This window comes from Colossoma macropomum, unplaced genomic scaffold (assembly GCF_904425465.1).
Source record: "Colossoma macropomum unplaced genomic scaffold, Colossoma_macropomum, whole genome shotgun sequence".
Classification (NCBI taxonomy): Eukaryota; Metazoa; Chordata; class Actinopteri; order Characiformes; family Serrasalmidae; genus Colossoma; species Colossoma macropomum.
Genome location: NW_023494795.1, coordinates 11,577,326 through 11,601,926, shown reverse-complemented (window position 1 = coordinate 11,601,926; position 24,601 = coordinate 11,577,326). Strand labels below are relative to the sequence as shown.

The 24,601-nt window shown below is 39.8% G+C and overlaps 1 protein-coding gene across 3 annotated transcripts; it reads right to left on the bottom strand.

The window, feature by feature from the left end:
- Positions 1 to 1,494: 1,494 nt before the first annotated feature.
- dcun1d4 (DCN1, defective in cullin neddylation 1, domain containing 4 (S. cerevisiae)) lies at positions 1,495 to 21,528 on the bottom strand. Of its 3 annotated transcripts, XM_036581467.1 has the most exons (11): positions 21,128 to 21,149; positions 18,675 to 18,745; positions 17,021 to 17,060; positions 16,809 to 16,896; positions 15,236 to 15,324; positions 13,243 to 13,313; positions 11,978 to 12,069; positions 10,698 to 10,806; positions 8,598 to 8,702; positions 6,453 to 6,555; positions 1,495 to 6,098 (listed from the first exon to the last, which is right to left on the bottom strand). In XM_036581467.1, exons 4-11 carry the CDS (start codon positions 16,877 to 16,879, stop codon positions 6,043 to 6,045), a joined length of 696 nt encoding a protein of 231 aa, XP_036437360.1. In that variant the 5' UTR covers positions 16,880 to 16,896; positions 17,021 to 17,060; positions 18,675 to 18,745; positions 21,128 to 21,149; the 3' UTR covers positions 1,495 to 6,042. The 3 variants fall into 3 exon arrangements, with proteins under 3 accessions (XP_036437360.1, XP_036437359.1, XP_036437357.1); XM_036581466.1 differs by lacking the exons at positions 18,675 to 18,745; positions 21,128 to 21,149 and adding an exon at positions 21,453 to 21,501; XM_036581464.1 differs by lacking the exons at positions 1,495 to 6,098; positions 21,128 to 21,149 and adding an exon at positions 21,453 to 21,528 and having other exon boundaries at positions 6,409 to 6,555.
- Positions 21,529 to 24,601: the final 3,073 nt, after the last annotated feature.

The window sequence follows — 24,601 nt, the reverse complement described above, 5'->3', positions numbered from 1 at the left end:
AGTCTAGGGACAGACATTCCACTTCAGGATGAAAACAAAACACCCCCAACCTCCTCAGGAAAGGATGATGCCAGAGAGTATCTTAGAGACAGCTCTCAAGCTCGTCAAAGGCAGGAACGGAGGAGATTACTGTTTCAGCAGAAAAGGAGAGCCATGGATGGGTTCAGTTTGACCTCTCCTTCTTCCACATCACAAGAAAGGGATAAGCAAGGAGGCTCATCAGATCATTATGAAAGCACAATCCCACCTTACTCAGAGCACTCTCTCCGTGGTGTTCCTACAGTACCTGCAAGCTCTGCAAACCACATGGATGCAAAAGGCCCAGGATCCAAAGGGTTAAGTGCCAAGCGCATCTCATCCCTAAAATACAAATCAGCCCTGCATGAAGGAACTTATAAAAGTCGTAGTGATGTTTAAAAGTGGTTTGATTATGCTTTTTAAACATTTTATATGTATGTGTACAGATTTCTAAACATTTCATGTGTTATGTATATTTGTAAAATTTTATAATTTACTGTTATGCAGTTGTGCAAGCTGTTCACAACAGACCACTAAAAAATGTTATTTTCTTTGCATACCAAGGCTAATTAGAAGAGTTAAGAAGGCACAGACTGCTTTCCATTTGCTTATGAAACTCAAAGTATACACTTATAATGAACTGTGCTGTCTTTTAATTATATAAATTAATTTCAGTATTTAATTCTTTTTCTCATAATTTACTTTGAAGTTGGTCACAAGACCTCCACATTAAAGAAAACAATAAGAAGGAATGAATGTTACCTATGAAATTGACCTATATGATGATGCCAGTCATAAAATAAATCCAAAGATAACTGCAACATTGTTGTTATCTTAACAATATCTAGAACTCTGGGAAGAATATTAACACTGTCATTTTTGTCACATATACTTTAAGAATGTTCCATTCTTAGATAGCAGCATGTACATAGCACAAGGCATATACCATCATAAGATAATGCAAGAATCCAAATTGCTAGGGGTGTAAAGATACAGCAATTTGATGCATTTCAGTTCTCAATACTAGATTCACAATTAGATTTTCTCTTAATATTTTGAACAAAACTAAATGTACATTTAGGGCATTCGGCAGACGCTCTTATCCAGAGTGACTTACAATTTGATCGTTTTACACAGGTAGGCAAAGGCAGTGTTAGGAGTCTTGCCCAAGGACTCTTATTGGTATAACGTAGGTTGCTTACCCAGGGAGGGAGTGAACCCCAGTCTACGGCATAGAAGGAGGTGTTACCCACTACACTATACCACTAAACTAAGATTGTTTCTATCTTTGTTCTTGCACAGCTTACTAGTAAACATGCTGGTGTGGGTTGCTGACTAGCACCGATGGTTTGCAAACTCTGACGCCATAATTAACGATCTTTCTCTATGATGCACATTTTTGCATTGCAATATTGGGATGCACTGCAACATCCCTACAAATTACTGACAAAATGTACAACAAAATGGCACGACAACTCGTTAATAAACCCCTTTATATACTGAATGTTGATAGGTTACAGTGAAAACAAACACATTTACACACATCCATACATATATACAGTCAGATGAGATTGTTCAGCCTCCTGCATTAGCCAACGTTCCCACCAAAAACAACAGTCATAAGAAAGAGATCCGCTTCTTCTTTTCAAACCACCATGCTATCAAAGCAGACCCTTCTTCGTTCAGAGGCACAGACAGCTATATGAAAGAACCTACAAAAAGTGTCTATGGCAATGTTAGACTGTATGGTCTCTAACTAGCATGCACATCACAGTGAGTTTGTTGCCGTTTCACGTAAAATTTGGTAATATGTACCTAAATCTAGCATAAACATTTAACCCTTCCTTAACAGTTCACAAATTTGGGGTCGCCACCTGATATCCCTCAGTCCTGGTAAACTCTGTAAAAGGAACAAATGTTGTAAGCATCAACAACCAATACCATAAACCCAAGAATGTTATACCTCTAGAGGGGTGTAAAGGTTACACAAGTTGTTCAGCACTTTAATACATGTACAGTTTCATATATGAAAAGAAAAACATAGAAAGGTGAAGTTATTCCGGTCATGTACTGCATTCAAGTCAAGCCATTATTATGAACGTCTGATCATCGCATCACATTTTTCCCCAGTCTGATTTTCCAATTGTAATCATGTAGTGTAGTAATTGCAATTCCCAAAAAAAGCAGACAAAAAACAGACATCTGGTTCTGTTCTCATTTCATTGTACTGCAAGGAAGGTTCATTATTATCAGTAATAATAAAAAAAAAATAAATAAATTACTTGTGGTCATCTATATATTTGCATCATGTTTTTATGCATTTATTGCCTTAATGTATTTCTGACCAACATGGCGACCATGAACATTAGTGTAATTAACTTTTAAAGTAAAAAAAAAAAAAGGATGTAGAAACCAAGGGGAGGGACTGCATATAATGTAGGAAAACATTTTTAAATTGTGTATCTGTCAGAAAGCAAACGGACAAAAACAAAAAAACAATTCATCAGTCATTATTATGGAAGTGACATGAGCAGCACTTGAAACTGAAAATGCCACAATGACGTCTAGGAGTTCAGCACTTGGTGAAAATGGTGGGAGAGTAAAGTAATGCAAAGAGGAACATCTCAGCAGATGAGGTTACAAGTGTGTTTAAGCTCTAAATACCGTCACACAACCATGATTTTCATAAAGCATTAAGACTGCATGACTGTGGAAAAAAATTAAGCACAAGTTCACAAATACCTGTACAAAAAAGGAAAAAAAAAAAAGAACCATAAAATTTACAAACAAAAAAAATAAAGGAAAGAAAGACTCATTCATTCACAGACAGCTCTGATGGGAGCATGCATGCACACGTAGTTTCACTCCAATGACAAGTTAGCTTCACACCACAGCCAGAGACAACAGAACATTTTACAAATGTAACTAGAGTGTTAAGTGGTTGCTATGCAACAGTCACTATGGGTTTAAGGTCTTTGCTGTGGAAGCTTATTACATTTCAAGAGTCTCCATAAATTGTTTTACCTAACGTGATCCATGAGTAACCGTTCAAGGAACACATGTTTGGAACAAAGGGAGGAGAAAATGGAAATGGAAAATGGAGAATATATGCTTGCAGCGGTCAATTTTAGGGAGATCTATTGGACTTCGGCCTCAACTGGAGTCTGCACCCACACAGACGCCACCGGAGGGCAATAAATCAAGTCTATGGGTGCAGCAATGTCTCCAATCTAAAGTCACTAATCACACAAGATTCAATGAAAATGTCCTTCGATTAGGGACAATAACACATCTGAGTCTCAAAGACTCCCCAAAGTGAAAGCAGCATGAAGAGTAAGCGAAAAATGAAATTTAACGCTTATGATCTGTGGCTAGAGAGTCCCAAGGTGGCCAGAGAAGAGCATGCTGGGAGCAGGATCCAAGACTTACTTTTGGCAAGTCTTCCCTGTTTTTAACTGTTAACCTCGCTTATGTACTGTCAGCAGTTTTACTCCTTTTCACCATGCTGTCTCAAATCACCAGCCACAGTAGAGAAAAGAAAACACAAGAACTAGAAGATGGAGCAGGCCTACAAATAGACGAAGAGTGGCAACATAATTAACTCAATTGTCATTTAATAACAACCATTTTCTCACTGTTGGCACTTGATCAGATCTCTGACGTATTGATCATCTGAAATTCATTTTGCTTTATCGTCTTTTCGAGTCATTACAGGTTTTGGTAAGATGAACAGCGTCAACTTATCCGATTAAATCAACTATAAAAACAAGCGAAGGACACAAAACGTCTTTAGCGTCTAATCTTTAAAGGCAGTTTCATGCCTAATGCCAGGTGCTAAAGAGGTACAGAAGCGATCTGGTGTACAGAGAGAGGGAGTCCTCAGACTCTCACTTGCATGTGGGGCGTCCCATACACAGTGAGACACTGTACACAATGTAGCTATGCTAATTTGCTCTGGCATCCTTCCTCCAGTATGGAGACCACCATAGGCAACGCTGGAAGCATGACAGCCAGCGAAAACACATAGGTAAACTATGTGTCATTCAGAAATGAAGAGAAGGAGAAGTGTGATCAGTCGAACCAACTCAATGCACAGATACATACACTACTATTCAGAAGTCAGAGACCACCCTTCATTTATTTCATTTCCTGTCAAAATGGCCACTAAGTAAAAGTCCTTCATTGTTCAAGAAATGTTTCTAAGGCTGTCAGGGTATAAGATGATCCAATTACATAAGGAAGAGGCAAGTCAAAGGATAATCGGTGAAAAAACAGGGCATTCCGAAACTGGAGTTTAAAAGATATGGAGAAAACGGGACGCCTAACAACTGTGTAACCTGCTAGACCCCCAAAACTGTCCCCATCAGTACTCAGTAAACAGTAGTCAAAGTTTTTATCTTTGAGAGAGAGGAGAAAAATCAAGCTCCACTCTGGTCTCAAGTGCTTCCATCCATCCTTCCACTGTGAGAAACAACTCAACACTATGGGTCTGAAAGGATGTGTAGCTGTCAAGAAGCCCTTCCAGAGAAAAGGAAGAATAATTCTGGACAGCAAATAAAGAAGCTGCTGGTGTTCTCAGAACCTCAACATCACTGAATGTGTATGGGATTACTCGAAATGAGAGAAGCAAAAAAAATGCAACCGACCTCGAAGACTGAACTTTGGAGGCGTGGAAAAGTATCCCTGCAGATTTCTTAAAGAAAAAGCCTGAAAGCAAGTGTGCTGAAAAGAATGGACACTGTAGTAAAGGCAAAAGTGGGATAGACTGAATACTGAAAAATGTGATCTATGTACTTGTTCAGGCTTCTGTGTACATGATACATGCACACTAATTTAATGGCCATTTTGACTGAAATTTAAATAAATGGAGGATCGTCTCTGCGTTTTGCACAGTACTGTATAACCTGTTCTCTTCAGAGTGTGGGCCTCATTTATCAAATATGTGCAAGGTCAAAATTCATCCTCAGCAATCATTCATATGATGACCAAACATTACACAGTTTTGCTTGTCCTTTTTTCCTGTTGGGAAAACAGCAGAAAATGACACACAGCATCATTATTAAATTCAATTAATTTAAATAATGTGGCTATTTTACGGCTATTGGCTATTATAATGGTCTCAGAGTAATCTGAACTATGAAAAAACCATCCAACACTTACAAAATATTCTGAAAGAAGGGTCCATTTATGACATATTTCATTTCTAGCTCACAATTCAGCTATAAATGTGTCTGGGATTTATGTAACTCAAAGGAAGATTCGTTTTTTATAAATTATTTCTCTTGCAGGCCTGTATATTCTTGTCTCCTGAAACTAGTAAAGTTTTACCACAGAATATAACAAACAGGAGAATGTCCAGTGTTTGACCACCATGCCTTCAGGTGAAATTCATCAGCAACAGAGGATGAAAGCTGCTTCTGAATGATACGTTCCGAACCACATATCTGTCCTGACTTGAGTGTATTTGATAAATGAGGCCCTGTGAGTACAACACAGCACTCTTACGTTTGAGCCTTAAGAATAAAAAAGGGGGATAAGTTTCGAGTTAGCCTGGCATGTTGGGTATCTGAACCCTCTTTAACACCCATTAAAACATTCACAGTAAGATGACACGTCACAGTAGGGTGGGAGGGAGCGGCACTGAGGTTGGCTGTGTGCTTTCCCATGATGCACTGCATGTTGGGGAGGACATCAGGTGGGGATTTAGGGCCGAGGTGCCGTTTCTCCTACATATCACCAGTGGTGACCCTCACATAAGAATGGTGAGAAGGGCAACATGTGAACTGGTGCATTACAGAACACTCACTCACTCGCTCGCTCTCTCTCACTCTCTCTCGCTCATTCACAAACACGCACATACGCTCTTCACTGGCAGGACACCTACAAATTGCCCCAGCCGGTTCAGGTTTGTTATGCTTTGTTTCTTTGTGGACCGTTGTTTCTAAGCCATTTCTGTCTTTGCCGCCATGGTGCTTGTTGTCGATTAATTTCTAGTTGTCGGTGGTCGAGGCAAAGAAGCTGTCGCTATGACATTTCTCTGTCTTTGTACCATTCCACAAATTCATCCAACAACACTGGCCCTATAAAGACAGAGTCATAGAGGGAAGGTAAGAAAAAATCTAATGTCTGAAGATGTATTTTTATACACAAATGACCTGTTGTCGGAATAAAACCTCATATCTCCAAAATGGTAACTTTACAGGAGAAGGAAAAAACCTACTTTACTTTTAATGCAAGTCAATGGAACCAGACAATTTTCCACGTCATTTTGGGCCGTTTCTTTTGGTCCATTCGTCATGAAATTTACACACAATGTAAAGGGTAACAGGTATTTTTAAATTAGGTCAAAAACTGAAAAATGACAAAAATGGAAATATGAGGTGCTCTTCCGACAACAATGATATATCAGTTAATGTATGTGCATGTCCACTTACAGGCTCCATCCTCGTCATAGTTACTGAGATCTAAGTTGATGGTCCTACTGAATTCTAGAACATTGCACCACTGGTCTTTATTTACTACTTTATACTTGGATTGCTGAAAAAGAAAAAGACAAATATAAGCTGTGGTCACATATGAAACTGTTGATGAATAGCCAACTGTGTAGTATACAACAGGATTTGTTAACCGCTGGGCTACAGACCACAAGTGGGCCATCTTGTGGTCAATGGGCCTGTAGTGAAGGTGAGCAAGTGGTCCTCAGTGAGGCATCAATTGCACTTAAAAATATACCACCCCGGACTTTCACTCCACCCACTCACAAGCAACTGGTGTAAATTGCACTGCATATAAGATATGCATTTGGGTTTATGACCTACCATTGATCCTGATTTTTGGTATACATCAAGCTAATGTTATCGTAATCTGTTGATTGTTTCGGGGTACGCACTCAAATATCTGTGTTGAAAATTGCCCCAAAAAAAAAATTTTTAAGCAAAAAAAGTTTTGTTTTTCTGTGAGCCTTCATGCTCTCTAATGATAAACAGGTGGGCTTTCAGGAAGAAAAGGCTGAGAACTTCCAGTCTAGGAAACAGTACAAAAAAGTAACCATTTATTTGCTCACTAATACTACAAGAAACACTAATATTACAAGAAATAGAAATAATATTAATATAATAAGTAGTAATTTTACATATTTCAGTATATTTGTTTAACCATTTCCAAACTTCCCTTCCTTGCTGTGCTGTATTATTTGTTGTTATAATCCAACACCTGGTTTGGCCATTTATTACTGCTTTATGTCAATTCAAATATGCTGGTGATGGAATTTATAAAATCCATGCGATGGCTGGGGGCTTTGGGCAGAAATCAGGAACCAAAATTGGTTCTTCAAACTAGCTCATATCAAATACTTTTTCCAGAATACAAATGTTTGTTACTTTTTCCTATATTTATTGTGATTTAACTGCCTTTTTACTGACTTTTTACAGTCCTATACATTATATGTACAGTAATGTACATTTACCCATTTCTATTTATTTTTAATATAGTTTAATATATTGTGGGGAAAAATGAAACAAAATATAAAAATGTATGCACAAAATGTATAAAATATGAAACTTTTGCACAGGCCACATTTTATGTTTTTTATGGTTCATGTTTTATGTTAAATTTAGCACATAAACAGTAATTATCCATTAAAATATGCAAAACTGTGGTTTCTGTAGATCACAGGTGCCAAATCCTTGTCCTGGAGACCAACCAGCCTGCAGTGATCAGCATCAACCTTAATCTAACATACCTGATCCACTTAATGAAGATTTCCAGGATTAGAGCAAAGTGTGTTGGATCTGAACTCTCCAGGATCTCCAGGACAAGGCTTGGGCTCCCCTGCTGTATAGGATGTCTACTTACTTTTACATAACAGATCAACTTTTGCATTTCACTGTGTGTGAAATGTATATATGTGTGTGTGTTTAATTTTAATTATTTATTTATTTTTAAATAATAGATTGACAAAAAACAAATTAACATTAGGTGTGCATGATCTCAATCCATTTATTATTTTTATTTTGGTCAAACTGTTGCAATTTTATCTTAAATAATGTTAAATAATAATTATCTTAAATAAATAACATTAATAAATAATGTGAATTACAGGTATTACGATTACAAGTGCAGTCACACAGTATTTACTGTTGTTTCCTCTTACTTTTGATGTATCACCTTATCTGGTTTCATGTAATTTAACTACTTTTTCACATAGGATTTTTAAATGCCAGTTTGGCCTTTTAAAGAGAAAATAATGTTATTACTATTGCAGTTTTGGCCAACAGAAAGTACTGGAAATGTGTGAGCGTATATCATGCATTCACTTAGCCCACATAGTGTGAGGCCAAACAATCTGGCCATAAAGTGGCTGTAAATATATCAAAATCAGCCATAAAAACCTCATTATCTGTTTTTGCCTTTCAAAGTAACTAAATTCTGAACCAACAGTGCAAAACTGAGACATTCAGAATTCACTACTGATTAGCTAAAACATTTTTAGAGTCTGTGAAATCATTGGTGGAGAATGGGAAAGAACGGGAGAACAGGGAAGTTAGTGTAAATAAGGTCAAACTGACGTCATACTGTACCTCTAGAAACTGGTTAAACACAGGAAACAGTGGCCAGGTCTTCCCCAAAAGAAGTCCCAGCATGCACTTGGCGGTATTTAAGTCTAAACTTCTCTGATCCTTCTCCTGCACATTAATAGACAGAGAGGTCAGATGTCAGAGGTTATGCATTATATGTCCAAAAGTTTGTAGACACCTGTTCATTTAACATTTCACCTGAAATCAACAGGATTAACAGGGTGTTTGTAGCTCTTTGCTGCAGTAACAGCCTCAACCTTTCTGAAAGGCTTTACAATAGATGTTGGAACATCGCTATAAGGATTGGATTGTATTCAGCCACAAGAGCATAGGTGAGGTCAGGTACTGATATTGGATGATTAGTTCAGGATAAAAACACTAGATCAACTCATCCGAACAGTATTGGATGGAGCTCTATTACTCCAGAGAACACAGTTTCACTGCTCCACAGCCCAATGCTGGGGGTCGTTATACCCCTCTAACAGATGCGTGGCACTGGGCATATTGACCTTAGGCTCATGTTGGGCTGCTTCAGAGGGTTCCATTCTATTGCAATGCTTTTTGTTTGAGGTCATACAAGCTGTATATGCACAAGTAACAGCCTGTCTGAGAAAAGGGTGCACCTTAAAGTAGCTGAATTCACTACGAAGGGAGTGAATCTGGGTACTTATGCACATATAATGCACCATAAATAGACTGAAATAAAAGCATGCAGTGTATAGCTGATATCTAAACACTCAGTTTCAGTTATATTCGATATATAGCGAATGTCACTATAAAGTTCTAGAGCAGAGGTCACTAATAGGCGGACCGCCGTCCGTGTCTGGACCCAGACTCTGTCCTATGCGGACCTGGACCTATAACCGATAAACTATGGAGAATTATTTAATTTCAACGGTGTGGTCCTATTTTAATCGGCGTAGCTTTTCTAGGTACCGGTTTAGCGGAACGGGAGACTCACAGACCAATCGCATGCATTGTAAATATCACACGTAACGTAACTCAGCCAATCAGATCTGTGCATTACAATGAGCACTGAGACTCGAGTGAGTGACGCAAACACGAGAGGAATGAGGTGAGAAACAGCAGTTGGAGAAGAAAGTGAGTCAGAGGGAGGTTATTTCACATGACATGCTCTAAAAAGAGAAAACTGACAAAAAATGTTGTTGAAATATGACTGAATTGTACTTTATTTGATTTGATATTCAGTTGTTGACTGTATAAGATGTTGATTTAACTACTAGGCTACTTCAGTAAACAGTATATGGCACTGAATCATAATGCAAGTTAGTCATTATGATGTTCCGGACCTTTGCTTGAGGAAATTTTCTCTAACTGGACCTTATTGAATTTTTATTAAAGACCCCTGTTCTAGAGAGTCAGAAGAACAATTATCCTTGAACAAAGTACCAAAGAGCCTGAACTTAATTTGCAAGGTGGCTGCAAATGAAAGTAAATACTATTACTGTCCATATCCTTCAGAGTTCTTCCATCAAAACTTGGAATCCTTTAACAGCACTGAAGTAAACACTCGGGCTTTGTTCACAGTCTGTTTTAAGTGAAATACCAACTTCTCAATAAGCCTCATTCATAGGGGCCCCTTTTAAAGGCTGTAAACATGTGTAAGTAACATAATCTATTCATTTGTGCTTTCTCATGGTTTTCATCTCATTTCAGTGTTGTCTGTTGTCGAATTGTTGTCAATTGTTGTCTCTTCCGGTATACCTCAGATTTTACCTATATATATATATATATATATATATATATATATATATATATATATATATATATATATATATATATAGGTAAAATCTGTACTTTGAAACTTTTCCTTAGCACCTCTCATACAAAAAAAAAAATTATAAAAAAATATATATATTCTTTTTTTTTTGTATGAGAGGCGCTAAAGAAAAACAGATATAGGGACCTACAATCCAAAATAAAGCACCACTGTCTGGCACAGTCTTGTTTTGTAGCCTGTCTATTAAAGGTAGAAGTAACGGTAACCAAGTAACTCAGACTTTCTGCTGCATTTTGCCACTGCTGAGCATGAAGAGGTGATTCAAAGATGAAGATAACTAGGACAGATTAGCATTCACTCACCCGGGCAAAGTCAAAGGCGTATCGGTAAATAAGCTTGAAACTGGTGGCATCGTTGAGGATAGACCTCAGGTAGTCTAGAGAGTTCCTGAGTTTTTCAGTTGAGTCACATCTGACGGCAGAGCGAGAGAAAGAGAGCGATTAAGAGGCACAGAAAGAACTTGGCATGAAAAGAGTATTGTAGGACATTTAAGTAACAGTATTGTCGATTTCCAGGTGTTGATTGTGCTCGCATAGATATATACACCTCAATTAAATTTGGTAATAATGGAGCATGTTCGCTTACACTGCCGTTCAAAAGTTTGGAATCACCTGTCATATTAAGAATGCTTGTTTTATATACAATAATAACTTGTACAATCTGCATTACAAGCTATTTGCCAAAAGGTACTTTGAGATATTTTAATCAATATTTTAAGACTTCTATGAAAACTGCATTTACATTACATTGACTCCTAGATATATTGTTTTGGTGTAACTTGATTCTTAATGCTATACAGCTTTCTCAGTCATTGTACAATCTTCTACAGCTATGTTCATCATTCCGGACACATTTAAAGTTTCATTATTTTCATTTATGGCGTCCTAGTGTTCTATAATTTTTTTTAAACCTGTGAATTTGCACAGGAATAACATATTAGATTTATTTAATACACTTGTCTACAACCAAATCAGTTTTATATTATTTAAAACAGTAATTCAAAACTTTTGAACAGCAGTGTATTTTCTTCTAGCAAATCAAATAATCATAGAGACTTGATAAGATAGTATTTACAGCTTCGTCTTCAGATGTGGTGCGAATAAACAAGTTGTATAAGTATGTAAAACGATAAGCAAAAAGTGCTGAATGCTGCGTTCGTGACACCTGGAAACTCAGACGTCTAAACTTTACAGCTTCCCAACTTCAGCTATTCGAGGTCAGAAAAAATGGATGCTCACAGCACTCTAGCACTTGTTTAGGTGGCGTGAAGTTCGATTAAAAATAACGTACAGTACGACTTAAGCGTGCAATTTTCTAAGTATCCTCCTGCATTTAGATAGATCACACAAATAGCCCATCATACACAAAAAGAAAGTCTGTCTAAAAATCTGAAAATATGCTGTTCCTTATTGTTCTATAGGCACTGTCATGTTGACGTGATGTCATGCAATTGCAGCTCTGAGAACCCAGAGTTCTTGAGAAACTCTGAGTTGAGTGGCAATTCAAATGTTTTTTTCCTACATGGAAGTCAAAAACTTCCTAGCTCCAACTTTGTCCTGAACACATCATAAGACTGTCTTACTGCAATGAGCCCATCCCCTTGAGCCACTCCTGCAGGGTGAAGTAGCCCATACTCTGGGCATTCAGCTTCCAGGCCAACACCAGCATCACCACCTGTACACACACACAGACACGCATAAAATCAGAGTCTCACACTCAGATGTATTTATAGGCCTCATAGATAATAAACAAGTGTGGAGTTTACAGATGCTGAATAAGGGTAAGGTTAGTCTGGAGAATGGTGACACTACTCACAAACCTGACTATCACAGGGGGAAATGCTGAACAACCATGTTCATCACCAATTTTTCCTCTTATTGTTGAAAAACAGAAGGACAAATATGTTTAAACATCAACTTTAGTTATAACTGGAACAGACGAATTTTAGGATTATAAGAACAGATGTTTGGGCCCAGCTGTTATTGTCCCTATCTCCCTTATTTTAAATCAAATGATCCAATTTAACAAATCATAATGCATTCCACTACGGGACACTAAATGCTCTTTTACAATGGGGCCTATGTTTCAAAGTAATGTATAATACAATACACGAGCATGTAATTCTATAATAATCACCTGATGACCTCACTGAGATCAACTGCCAATGCTTTTCAATGCACAGTGGAGCTAATGGCTGGCTTTCCCTGGAATTCATCTCAAAGACCACAGCAAAATAAAAATCTAATTTAGCAAAAACAAGCGCAAGGGAGTTTCCATTGTGGATTAGTTCCAGGGTCCACAAGTCTGTTAAACAACCCATATCCTACATTTTTCTTGTACTTAATTCTTCCCAGATGTCCATTTATGACATGTGTGTGATTTTAAGTATTAAAAAACAGTCTCAAACTCTTTTCATGTGACCATTCTCCAAGCTCTTATTATCCCTTGGAATAAGACAGGCTGTTTTTTTTACAATACCTTTATGACATGTAAATGATGTCTGCTCTGATTGACTGTCCTGTGTTGTGCCACATTCAATAAGACACTCCTTGTAAGCTAAATGTGAAGGGGAGGGGCTAAACTGCTGCAGGCTGAATATGTAAATGCGTAGGTTTTTGTGACATCACATAAACAGTGCGTTCAAAACAGGCTTAGTTTCTATATGTGGACTAGGAAGCGAATGATATGCTTTGAAATGTTAACAACGTTTACATACTACTTTAAACTCTTTCATTTCAAAGAATTGATTTTCCAATTCGTTTTTCCCTGCTATGAGCCCTTTAAAGACCAAGGCCGAAGTGTCCTTCATTTTGCATATAATATTTAGCATGATGATGAGTGTCATACATTTTCTGGTTCCACTCCGATATCTTCACAGAATTTCTCCATGCCTTCTGGTCCAACCACGTCATCACAACCTGACCAATGCATACACAAACATGCAGACTTATAATAATTATCACTCCGCATTTCACATCATATACATGACCCTCTATCTAATACAAACCCATATGCATACCCATTTACCACTGTTACAATATATAGCACAGTGGGTAGCGCTGTCGCCTCACAGCGAGAATGGCCTGGGTTCGATCCCCGGCCGGGTGACCAGGGTCATTTCTGTGTGTATGTTGTCTGCGTGGGTTTCCTCCCACAGTCCAAAGACATGCAGTCAGGCCAACTGGACTTGGTAAATTGCCCCTAGGTGTGTGTGTGACTGTGTATGTCTGTCTGTCTGCCCTGCGATGGACTGGCGACCCATCCAGGGTGTATCCTGCCTTCCGCCCAATGACAGCTGGGATAGGCTCCAGCACCCCCCCGTGACCCAGAAGGATAAGTGGTTTAGATTGTGTGTGTGTGTGTTTATGCCAGTAAAACACTATTCAACACTGGAATAAACATAAATACAGTAAATACACCTCAATTTTTGTCTTCAAAAAGTTAATATACTGGTTAGAAAAACACAAGTTTGCTTCATGACTTCGCGGTGAACTCCAGCCGTTGTTCAGATTTGTTCAAATCCATCAGCAACACACCTGATTTAATTTAACGAAGGTTTGATCAGCTGAAGCAGGTATTTGTCTGTCCCATGTGATGTCGCTGTACGACCGCATCGCCACTTTCATGACCAGGAGAATCAAATATTTTTTACATACATTTTAATGTGAGAGCAGACATCAGAATATAAAAATCTCTACTCTGTAGTCCCCTATTTAGTCTTTTTATGTCAGTTAACCGAAATGACACTGTTTAATAACTTCAGTGTTTGGCAAGTAATATCAGTATTAACATTTGCTATGCAAAGGCTGTCAAAACTAATCAGCCGATCAACACGATGCTCACACAGAACCCTGCAGCCAATCCACACAGTTCACTGGCTCATCTAAGCCTAACAAACAAAAGTTATCAAACTAAGGCAATGACATCAGCTTTTATTTTATTTACATAAAACATTGCATTTTCTGTCTCCTATACACATACAGCTAGTTTTCCTCCTAAATCTCAACCGCTTGCCCATCCAGCGCTGAAGCAGCAGGCATCAGTAGCCTACTTTAACTTTATATTAACTCTATATTAACTTTACAGTAGGCGAGAGTAGCGTGAGGAGTCTCCCAGTCTCCCGTACTATTCTTGTTTATTAAACTTTAGAAGAAAACAGGGCGAAGTTCTTGAAATGGCCAATGGTAAATTGGAGGAATTGGTAGAATTCCTCTGATATCTAGATAGATATAGGCAAGTAAGCTCTCCTCTTATTTAGGACTGACAAGAAGTCTTGACGTGTTAGATTAACCATCGCCATAATTACAAAGTGACACTGGAATCAACGTCACTGAATATGAATATAATCAGTGGAGCATTAGAAACAGCCAACAGCAGCAGCAGCTCTATGCCAGCATCTCTACTGAAAGAACCATTGAGAAAAAAGTGAAATATATCGTAATATGTCTGTCACAAGCTTCAAAGAAAACATGAAACATCTCTTAGAAGCTTCAAATGTCTGCATTTAATCTAGAATGGCCGAAAAAGTTTATGCGAATTGTCTTTAGCTTAACTCTAACAAACTACTAAAATCCCATAGGGACATTAGCACAAATTGGCATTACCAAGGTGAGTTTTTCACTCATGATTTAACCGAGTTTTTAGCCCGAACTGAAGGCCCAGCTCTAACAGTCGTGGTTCATCACTGCATATCAAAATCGGTTATTCAAACATTTTTTTACACATGACTGTTTTTCAGAACTGAGATATCACTTTCTCGTATGTTTAAGGCTTTTACACAGCACTGTAAAAATGCCCATATCACCCATCCATAAACTGAAAGCAAGAGAAGAGAATGTACCTGCATACTCATAGAACCACTCCAGACATCTCTTATTGGAAAAAGCCTCGGCCTCCTGAATATGTGACGGCTCCTGTTTTCTGTAAACGCTGAAACCAACAGATAAGTCCAGTGAGAGGTCATAGCACACATACACTGACCCGTATGCATACATGTACACACACACACACCCCTCCCTCTATAGCAGTGGTGTCAAGCTCAACCACTAAAAGGGTCATATTAAAAAAAAATAAATAAATAAATAAAATAAAAAAACAAATCTGTGGGCCAGAACACCTGGGTTTTTTTGCTATAACCCAAGCTAACAATTGTTTATTCAAAATAAACAAAAACTTCAACAGTAAAATACAGACACTTATAGTAGACCTTGAAATACTACATTAATATTTGAAATATTCAAAATTTAAATGTCCCCAGGTGCTCAGTCTTTTAAACCCACCTATTTGCTTGAACTGGACACTTGGCATCCTTCCTTCACTCAGTTCATTAAGACTTGGGCTCAGTTTCTGAGCTGCTGAGCAAACGTTAAGTGTCTATTGTGTATAAGGCATATATTACATACGTATGTATGTAATGTTTATAATATAGTATGTTGGTTGAACTGCAGCTGAAACACAGCTAGTGTGTTTGGTGATGTGATTAGTGTAGAATTGTGTAGAATTGAGTTGTAACCTCTGTCCCCTAGACTGTTGTTGGGGTAGGAGAGTCAGACTGCACATTATGTTGCAGTGCATGCTGGGGATTGTAGTGCAGCGCATTGTGAAACGGCTAGTATTAACAGAAAATTAAAATACTTCTGCAGGCCGGATAGAGCCTTGTGTTTGACACATGAACTCTACAGGGATATCCATGGTTTACGGATGTATACATCCTTATATACATAATAACTGCAACAGCAATTTTATTTGGTTTCTAATAGGCAATATGAAAACTTTGTCACCGTTACCCATTTCTAGCCAAGCAATTAAAAATTCCAACAGTTAATAATATCAGCTGATATGATTTTATTTGGTCAAAAGTAATCAGATTCCATTTTAGTTAAACTCTGCTTTACTGACTGTGCTTTTATGACTGTTAATTATCAATAGGAAACTGTGAATAAGAAGAATTTTTTGTGCAACATTATCTTCATGTTAAGGTTAGGACATGTTTTATGTTCAAATGTACAAGTTCAGCCTGTATTGCTGCAATAGAAGTGAATAGGTGGTGACTGTCTGTTAGGAAATCTCTGTAGAGACAATCAATATCGGTACTTTTTCGGTGGGATTTTTTGCTGATACCAACAAAATGCACTGGACCTCAGTAATGGCCAACTGATATCAGATCCTAGTTTTTAAATTGGATTATGCAAATCAATCTACTCACTAAAATATTATACATTAAAGATTAAATTATATTAATATAATAGAAATATTATATTAATATTGTTTAAAAAATGAAATATTTTGATTTGCACTACTAGACTGATGGATGAACAGGATGAGTATAGACAACGTGTGTGTGTGGACAGACTCAAGGCTGCATGTGTGAGCTTATGAGTGAATGAGATGAATGGATGAGTTGTGACGTATACTTGTCCTGGCGGCTCTTCTTGGCAGACAGGTCATCTCCTGCAGTGGGCCTCCTCTTTTTCCTGGGGGGCATGGCTCGGGAGCAGCAGGCTAACAGAGAGAAAGACAAACAAATAGATTTGGTCAGTTGACTTTTTAGGCTGCTGGACAAAACCTTTCTGGACTAAGTAAGCGAAAAAGGTTGGTGAACATGGGCAAGTGATTAGGTCATTACCTGTGGCGTGAGTGTCTGGCCCAACGTCCTCGGTCAGATTCTAAGAGGAGAAAGAAACAGCATTGTACACTCTCTCACACAAACACAGCAGCAGACTGTCAACTAAATTAGCATACTGCCGTGCAGGGGAAGAGTGTGGTGTGTGTGTGTGTGTGTGAGTGTGTGAGGAAAGTAGGAGGATGCCTCCCTCTTTTTCTCCAATCTCTAACCTTTACAGATGCTCCTTGCTTCCTCCCATCAAATAGAATCTCAAGGGCAGGAAATGCAATAGCCCTGAGGCGACTGCAAATCATGCAACAAACAATGATCTAAAGTGCTGAAACATCTCCTCTCATCTCACTGAATTACATCATGACCAGCGAATGGGCATTTATGGCCAAACTGAACATTCTACCACGTTTTCAGTAGAATTTAAAAGCCTGTCATATTATGCAGCAAACATGCTGAAGGACAGCAATAACTCAAACATGACTAGTCAGAGTCAGTTACATCTTTGTTTACAGTTCCTCTATGCTTTTTCAAAACAGTCTACTGAAGTTGTGTCGTCACTCTTCAGTCTGTGTCCTACCCATATTAGGAACTCTGGGTCATAGCTGGTTTTCTCTATGAGAAAAATGAAGGGCTTTTCGCAAACCGCTGCTATCGTGCCCTGTGGTAAACAAGAACGTTCCAAAGCTGATATGTTTTGCCATACGGACAATTTTCCTCCAAACGTCACTAGATCCTCTGAGCGACACAGTCCTCAAGGAGCGGAAATATGGTTACTGCTATATGCAAGCTAACACTGCTATGCACTGAACTAACAACCTCACCAACAGAAACCAGCAAGCTTTATCAAATGTGGCAGTTAAACTGGCAATAGCAAGCTACAGTTTGAGGAGCTAGAGTTTGCCAAGTGAGGTTATTTCAGTGCTCAAGAGTGGTATCCTGCTCGTAGCATATACCATAATTGTATTTTGGCCTAAAGGCCCTCGAAATGCGGAAGATCAAGTAAAAATTAGGGGGCAATGTACATCAGATAAAATGCATCAGGTGTGAAAGATTTTTGTTGACCACAGGGCATGACAAATCCAAAATCTCATTCATTTCTCTAGCAGAGGAAATCTGCTCAGGCCCGGAGTTCCTAAAATGGGCAAGATGCCGATTACAGAATGATGCACAACAGTCCGTAGCTAATCAAAAGCACACGCCCACATCTACACCAAAGAACTTTCACATCCTCCCACATCACAAAAAAGTAAGGAGAACCACACTATTCCACCAAAATTACTAGCAAATTCAACCCAATGCAATCCTTCTTTTTACATGTTCCTAGGTGAGTGATAACGATAGTCCTGCCAGGTTCATTTCACGATTATAAGGAAACAACAAGGCTCTGCTGGTCGGTCTGAATGTGAAGCTTGACTTGTTGTTACAAACGCGGACAAAGTTCAGTTCAGGCCTAGACAGAAGCCAAAACAGACACTGGTCAGTCAGATTAATTATCTAACTACTACAGACACAGAGAAAACCAAGCAGCCTGGCTATGACGACCTGGAGTATAGTCTAAAATACTGCTGTGTTTAGAGAATACGTGTCTGACTTGGAAACCTGTAGCTCATTGAGATGACCTTGTGAGTTGGATGTGTAGAAGTTGAGGAGGATGTGTATTTACCAGCCTGTGCAGTGTGTGGTAGATCTTGTGGATGCTGGCCAGTGTGGACAAGTGGGAGTTCAGCTGAAAATCTGCGAGGGAGAGGTGCAGGATCAGCCATAGCGCAAACGTCAGTCACCTATCACTCACCTGCACACACACATCTAATTAATCTATACGGACGGCAACTTATGTGGGTCATGACTCGTGCGTGCTCGCTGGCCTGTGCATGCGCGTCTTCAAACGTTAGCACATCATACATAGTGTGGAAGCAAGCCATCTGCTCCAGTGCGCTTGCATTGCCCTCTGGGTTGAAGCCCCTCTGCCAGCCAATAGAATGAAGGCATCAGCTATGAGTCAGAAACTGGGCTACTGACTGCAGTACACACATATATATTTATTCCTATAGATTTATGAAGCGGTTTATGGACATGCATAACAACATGTTACAAACAATTCACTGACAGTCTCTGTGCTGTCTGAGTCAAATCATGCTGTGAATAACCTTAAGAGGCAATTCCGACCCAAAACTAGCGCTGAACATGTTTTGTTATGCAGCATCGCACTCTTCAGCCTCAATGCTTTGACAGAATTCACAACTTTCTATCATGTCTTTGACTACAGTACCCAGCATGCATTACACAAATACCTCACACAATCATTAGAAATGACCACAGCACTTAGAAAACCTGCTAGCCACTGATGTAGAGGCGAATAAACATATCTGTGGTGCTAGTTAGCATGGCACTGAAGTCAACTGGTCATCAAACTTTTTTGTTGAAGGAACACACTTAAAAAAGATGGTTCTTTATAGATTTAGAACCATGAGTTCTACTTAGAACCATCTCATGCTTAAATGGTTCTTCAAATTGATAGAGAATGTGTTGAATGTGGTTCCATATAGAACCTTTTTTGAAAATGGTTCTATATAGCACCAAAAAGCGTTCTTCTATTGATGCAAGCCTGACATCGTAACAACTGAACTATTTTGGTTCTATGTAGAACCATTTTCAAAAATGTTCTATAAAAGTGTGAATAGTTCAAACAGCCTGCTTCCAAGTATCCACCACCTTCATCAGAAAAGGGTTCATCTAGTCTTTAACACAAGAAATCTCACTTTTACTACAGCACAGCTGCACAAGGCGAGTAGGCATGTTTACAACAGATGTGGTGATAGGTGAATTTTTAATTTTGGCTGGAGTGCCCCTTAATGTAAAATCTCCACACACATGAAGATAAACAGGTCAGTGTCAGCAAGAGCAGCTCGACATGAACATTTTAGACCATGGTGGCATTTCACAAAGCAAAAGGTCAGTAAACGGGATCATTTAAGTCAAAAGGACAGAGGAGTGTCCAGCAGGAATGTCCATCACCTCTCCTATTGGACAGGGTTGACATTCGGCTTAAGTGATCTGGCCAACTGGGAGATCCAGCTTTGTGAAACAACCCCCATGTCAGGTTTAGTTTGAGGCAGTGAAACACTAAAGACAATGATGGCGGCCCAACTAACGCACTTTGAAATGAGGACTGTTGTGGCATTAACGCAGAGGAACGGAGACGCCGCTGGATGTATATAATAACACAAGCGTCAACATTGTGGGTATAGACCACACGCAGCAGAACGTAGGTTATAGAAAAACGGAAGGAACCCGTAAGGTTTCACACTGAAGTGCAAACTAAACACATTTTGCTCGCGACCCTGTGACGCAGTCGCCAGAAACAGAAGCAGATGTAAAACGCTGCACATACAGCACGTATGCGCACGTTTTCCAGACGCTGGGCTCGCGGCGCGACCACACGGTGGATCATTCCCACCGTAACGGAGCGCGCGAGTTGAGCCCCGAAAACACTCGGGCTGAACGCCGCCACCGAACTGACCACATACCTAGCATAACAGCGCACATACACATTCACACACGCACGCACGCACAACTTGCAACGAGTTTAGAAAGTATCTTCGGAGCGAAAGCGCTTCTGGGAGCTGTAGTCCCGGTGACGTAGCCCCACTCCTTTCCCGAACGCCCGCGGCCGGGTAGGCGGACTACACTTCCCAGAGTGCCCGGGTCTGATCATTTTATTCGGCACCCCTCTCTCCTGACACTCACCCCAACTGATGAATGCAATCCAAATGCTCCAAAAAACAACTCGTTCTCTAATCGGAGGAGTCTAAACCGCTGCGTTCAGTAATTCTGCGAGAGGCTTTCAGAGACGGCGCTCGCACTTTGTGCACGAGACGCGCGCAGGCGCTGCACATTTTTACACAACTGCGTCACAATTTTCACCCCCTGTAATTTTCCGCAGTTTTCTCGAAAAACTGACCTATTTACCGCTAATACGGCGATGTTACACAATTTCCTGCAACGTGTTCGCTGCAGCCGAGTGAGCTGCGAGGCGAACCGGAGCTCGAAGAAGATCCCTGAGGTATTAAGGGTCATTAGACTACAAGTGCATTGTGTCTGAATAGGATCTGATACCTTCTCTCAGACCGCTTTCCCTCTCCGGGTAACGACTTCAGCGAAAAGGGCGAAGGCGATGTTAGCTGAAGCAGTGCCTTTGTCGCTGCGATCAGCCGCCACAGCGCAGGCAGAAATACAAAGAGCCCAGCGAGCTTCAGGCTCTCCCCTGATTTGTGTTATCGCTCGGATATCGGCTGGTTTAACATCACAAAATGCGTCAAACGCTACCGGGGCGCCTCCGTGAAATCAGCCGAAACGCCTCGTCGTGCAACAAGTTTGCAGTTAGCTGCCTGAATCGACAACGCTGGGAAAAAAAACACTATTAAGACACTATTGTACTTACTTGTCGCATCTGAGTGCATTTTTATGAAACACTCAACTGTATTTGTGTGCAGCTGCAGACCGGCCAGTGGGCGGGATATGTCACAGTTCCCCCTGCCCACCGAGTGATTTAGGTGGACGGCAGGTTCCGTAACCACGCCCACAGACGGTTGTGATTGGTTAAGGGAAGTGTCAATCACTCGTAGCGCACACAAAGACGTGAAGCCCTCCCAAGAAGCAATGTGATAGGCCAACGGTCCAGCAAAGTCCCGCCTCCTGAACGAGCCCATTGGCCGAAGGTTCTCTCCGGACAAATCCGTTACGACCGTTTCCTCGTGCAGAGGAGAAAACCGCCCCAAGGTGACACCTCATTGGCTACTGTGCTTCGCGAGCCCGCCTTTAGCGGTAATAACAGTGGTCGGAGCTCACGTCAATCAAACTAAATTCGGCTTGTCGCGCACTCCTATTGGTCGAGTCGGCCAGTTTTGTTTACTGTAGGGCGTGATCGTCCATTTCCTCACAGATATTTTTGTAGAAAGTTACGACGGAGCGTTTTACTCCCTACGATAATTTTACAAGCCCAAACTACGTTAAAAGTACAACCAACACTGACTAGAGATCATTTTGAAAAAAGCTGAGGCGTTGCTGCAGAGCTCCTCTCCGCGGCCACCGCTACCGAGGTGTCCACATATCACATAAATATTCATTTCCTTTGTTTACGATCGTCTCGCATCGTCTTCTTGGACTTTTGCTGTTCATGCAAGAACGCTCGTCGACTGCAACCCCAAAATGTGGCGCTGCGTCCTGGCCCGAAATAACGACGGCTATTCGCTTCATCTCCAGATTGTGACCATATTCCTAAACTATACAGTGGGAGGGGACAGGGCTAGACATGCCACGCATGAAGATGCACCGTTAATGGAAAATATGTTGTCAATAGCTTCGTGTTTTGGGCTCTATGCTCGCAGTACGGCCGTATACACGTGATGGTTTGTAATAGCCAACATCACAATTTGATTTTCTCAGTTTGGACTACATTAGACTCCATTTTCTAGCAAGGCATTAAGATCCCAAGCATGGCAGCAGAGCACAGCACTTTAGACCAGCTTCAGACTTCGTCTGTATTCAACAGTCAGTTCAAACCACAACAAATATGTTGAAACAGCTACAGAAATTAATGGATAAATTATTGAAGAATCAGAGTTGAAGCTGGTCACATGCAATTCCTCCTTAATGTAGTCAGATATCACACTGACCGCTGTGCATACAGTTCCCATTACCCTCTCCAGGAGTTTGAGAATACAGTATGTCAAAGTCCATTCCTCTTGTTGCTGCCTTTCAGATCATTTAAAGGTTGCTCCTTTATATCTGTGCCCTGATATTGGCATAGCACATAAAGCACTGTAATGTATTTGTGGCACCGTACAGCATCAATTCTGGACCTGAAGAGCTAGAGGCCAGTCAAACACACCAAATAAACATGGTAATTAATTAAAGTTGAAGTTAAAGAGGAGTTGAATCAGGTGTCAGAACATTTCTGTTACATGATGGTTTAGTTCCAACCCTTATTGGCTACACCTGCTCAAATGAACCTGTATTTTCAGAGGGCTTTTATCAGGTGGGTGGGATGTTTTTGTGGGTTTCAGAGTTTTGTGCTGAAGCTGAACTGAAAGGTAGACGTCCAGTAGGAAGTCTGGTGACAACTCCTGTGCAAGTTTAACCTTCCGTGTGATACAGGTTGAGAAACAGACTCACATAACTACTGTAGAAACCATGTCTGGTTAGTTTTGTATGCCAAACTAAATCCAACTTACTGTAGCATCCCTGGGAAGGGGCTTTCTGTGCTTCACTGTAAACGGCCCAGGATGCCTTGTGGATTGGAACATTACCTTTTTGCTAAAATAGGCTAACTAGTTCAATAATCTATTTACATGGTTAAAGCAGTGGTCTTGTGAATGAAAGTATCACTGTGGTGTTCGTCTGTTGTTTTCTATGCAGTGTTTTACATGTAGGCCTTTCATACTGCTGCCATGTGTTTCTTCTGGTGCTGCTTATTGTGAAGCAGCTATCTGTTGATTCATTTTGATTGCTAGTTCTATAATATAAGAGACAAAAAATATATTGTTTTTCAAAGAACTCATGGAGAGATTTTAGGGTCCAGGTTGTCTGACTGTAGCACTGTGATAATGTTGAGTTGCTTTTATCTCATGGTTGTCTTTAATGCTATGTTTTAAACTATAACAAAATAAAATCAACAAAAATGTTTGAGAGCTACACTGAATAACTTAATGTTTTACCTGATAAAAGGCCCATAAAATCTCGTTGTTTGGCACATAGAGTGCCCTAGAGTGCCCGTTGCCCTTTATATTGTGTGAAGACTACATAACAACTGGGCCAAAAGAAATTGTCTAAAATGTTTTTACATTGACCTACATGAAAAATTAAGATTTTTTTCTCATGTAAATTTACTATTTTGGAGACGCAAGGTTATGTTGAAACAGCGATGAAATATTGGCCTACATACAGGGGGGTCCAAAAGTCTGGGATCACTGTTGAAAATGTTTCTATTTTGCATTTTTTAATATTTTAATACAAATTTTTCTAACACTATTTTGAGTGGTCCTTTGTAGATGATTAATAAACTCTTAACAAAGAATCAGTAACACATCAAGCAATAATCAGTGAAGCAGCAGTAGTGAAGCATCTGACTACGTTGAAGTAAATATCTTGTAGACTCGTTACTTACATTAAACAGATGTATTGTTAATATGTTAAATGAAGTACACTTAATATGTCAATTCCTTTAAGCAAAACCTACCTTAACCAGAACCTAACCTTCCCCTTGGCCCTAATCCTAAATCTAGACCTTAAACTTAACCCAAAACCTAACCTTAACCTTAACCCTAGCCCTAATCTTAACCCTGACCTTAACCTACACCCAAAACCTAATCCTAATCCTGGCCCTAATCCTAACCTTAACCATAGGCCTAATCTTAACCCTGACCATAACCTCAACCCAAAACCTAATCCTAACCACCACTCTGGCCCTAATCCTAACACTAACTTTAATCTCAACCCAAAACCTAATCCTAACCCTCACCCTGGCGCCCATCTTAACCCTAACCTTAACCTAAACCTAATCCAGTTTCAACAGCTTGTTGAAGATGTTGA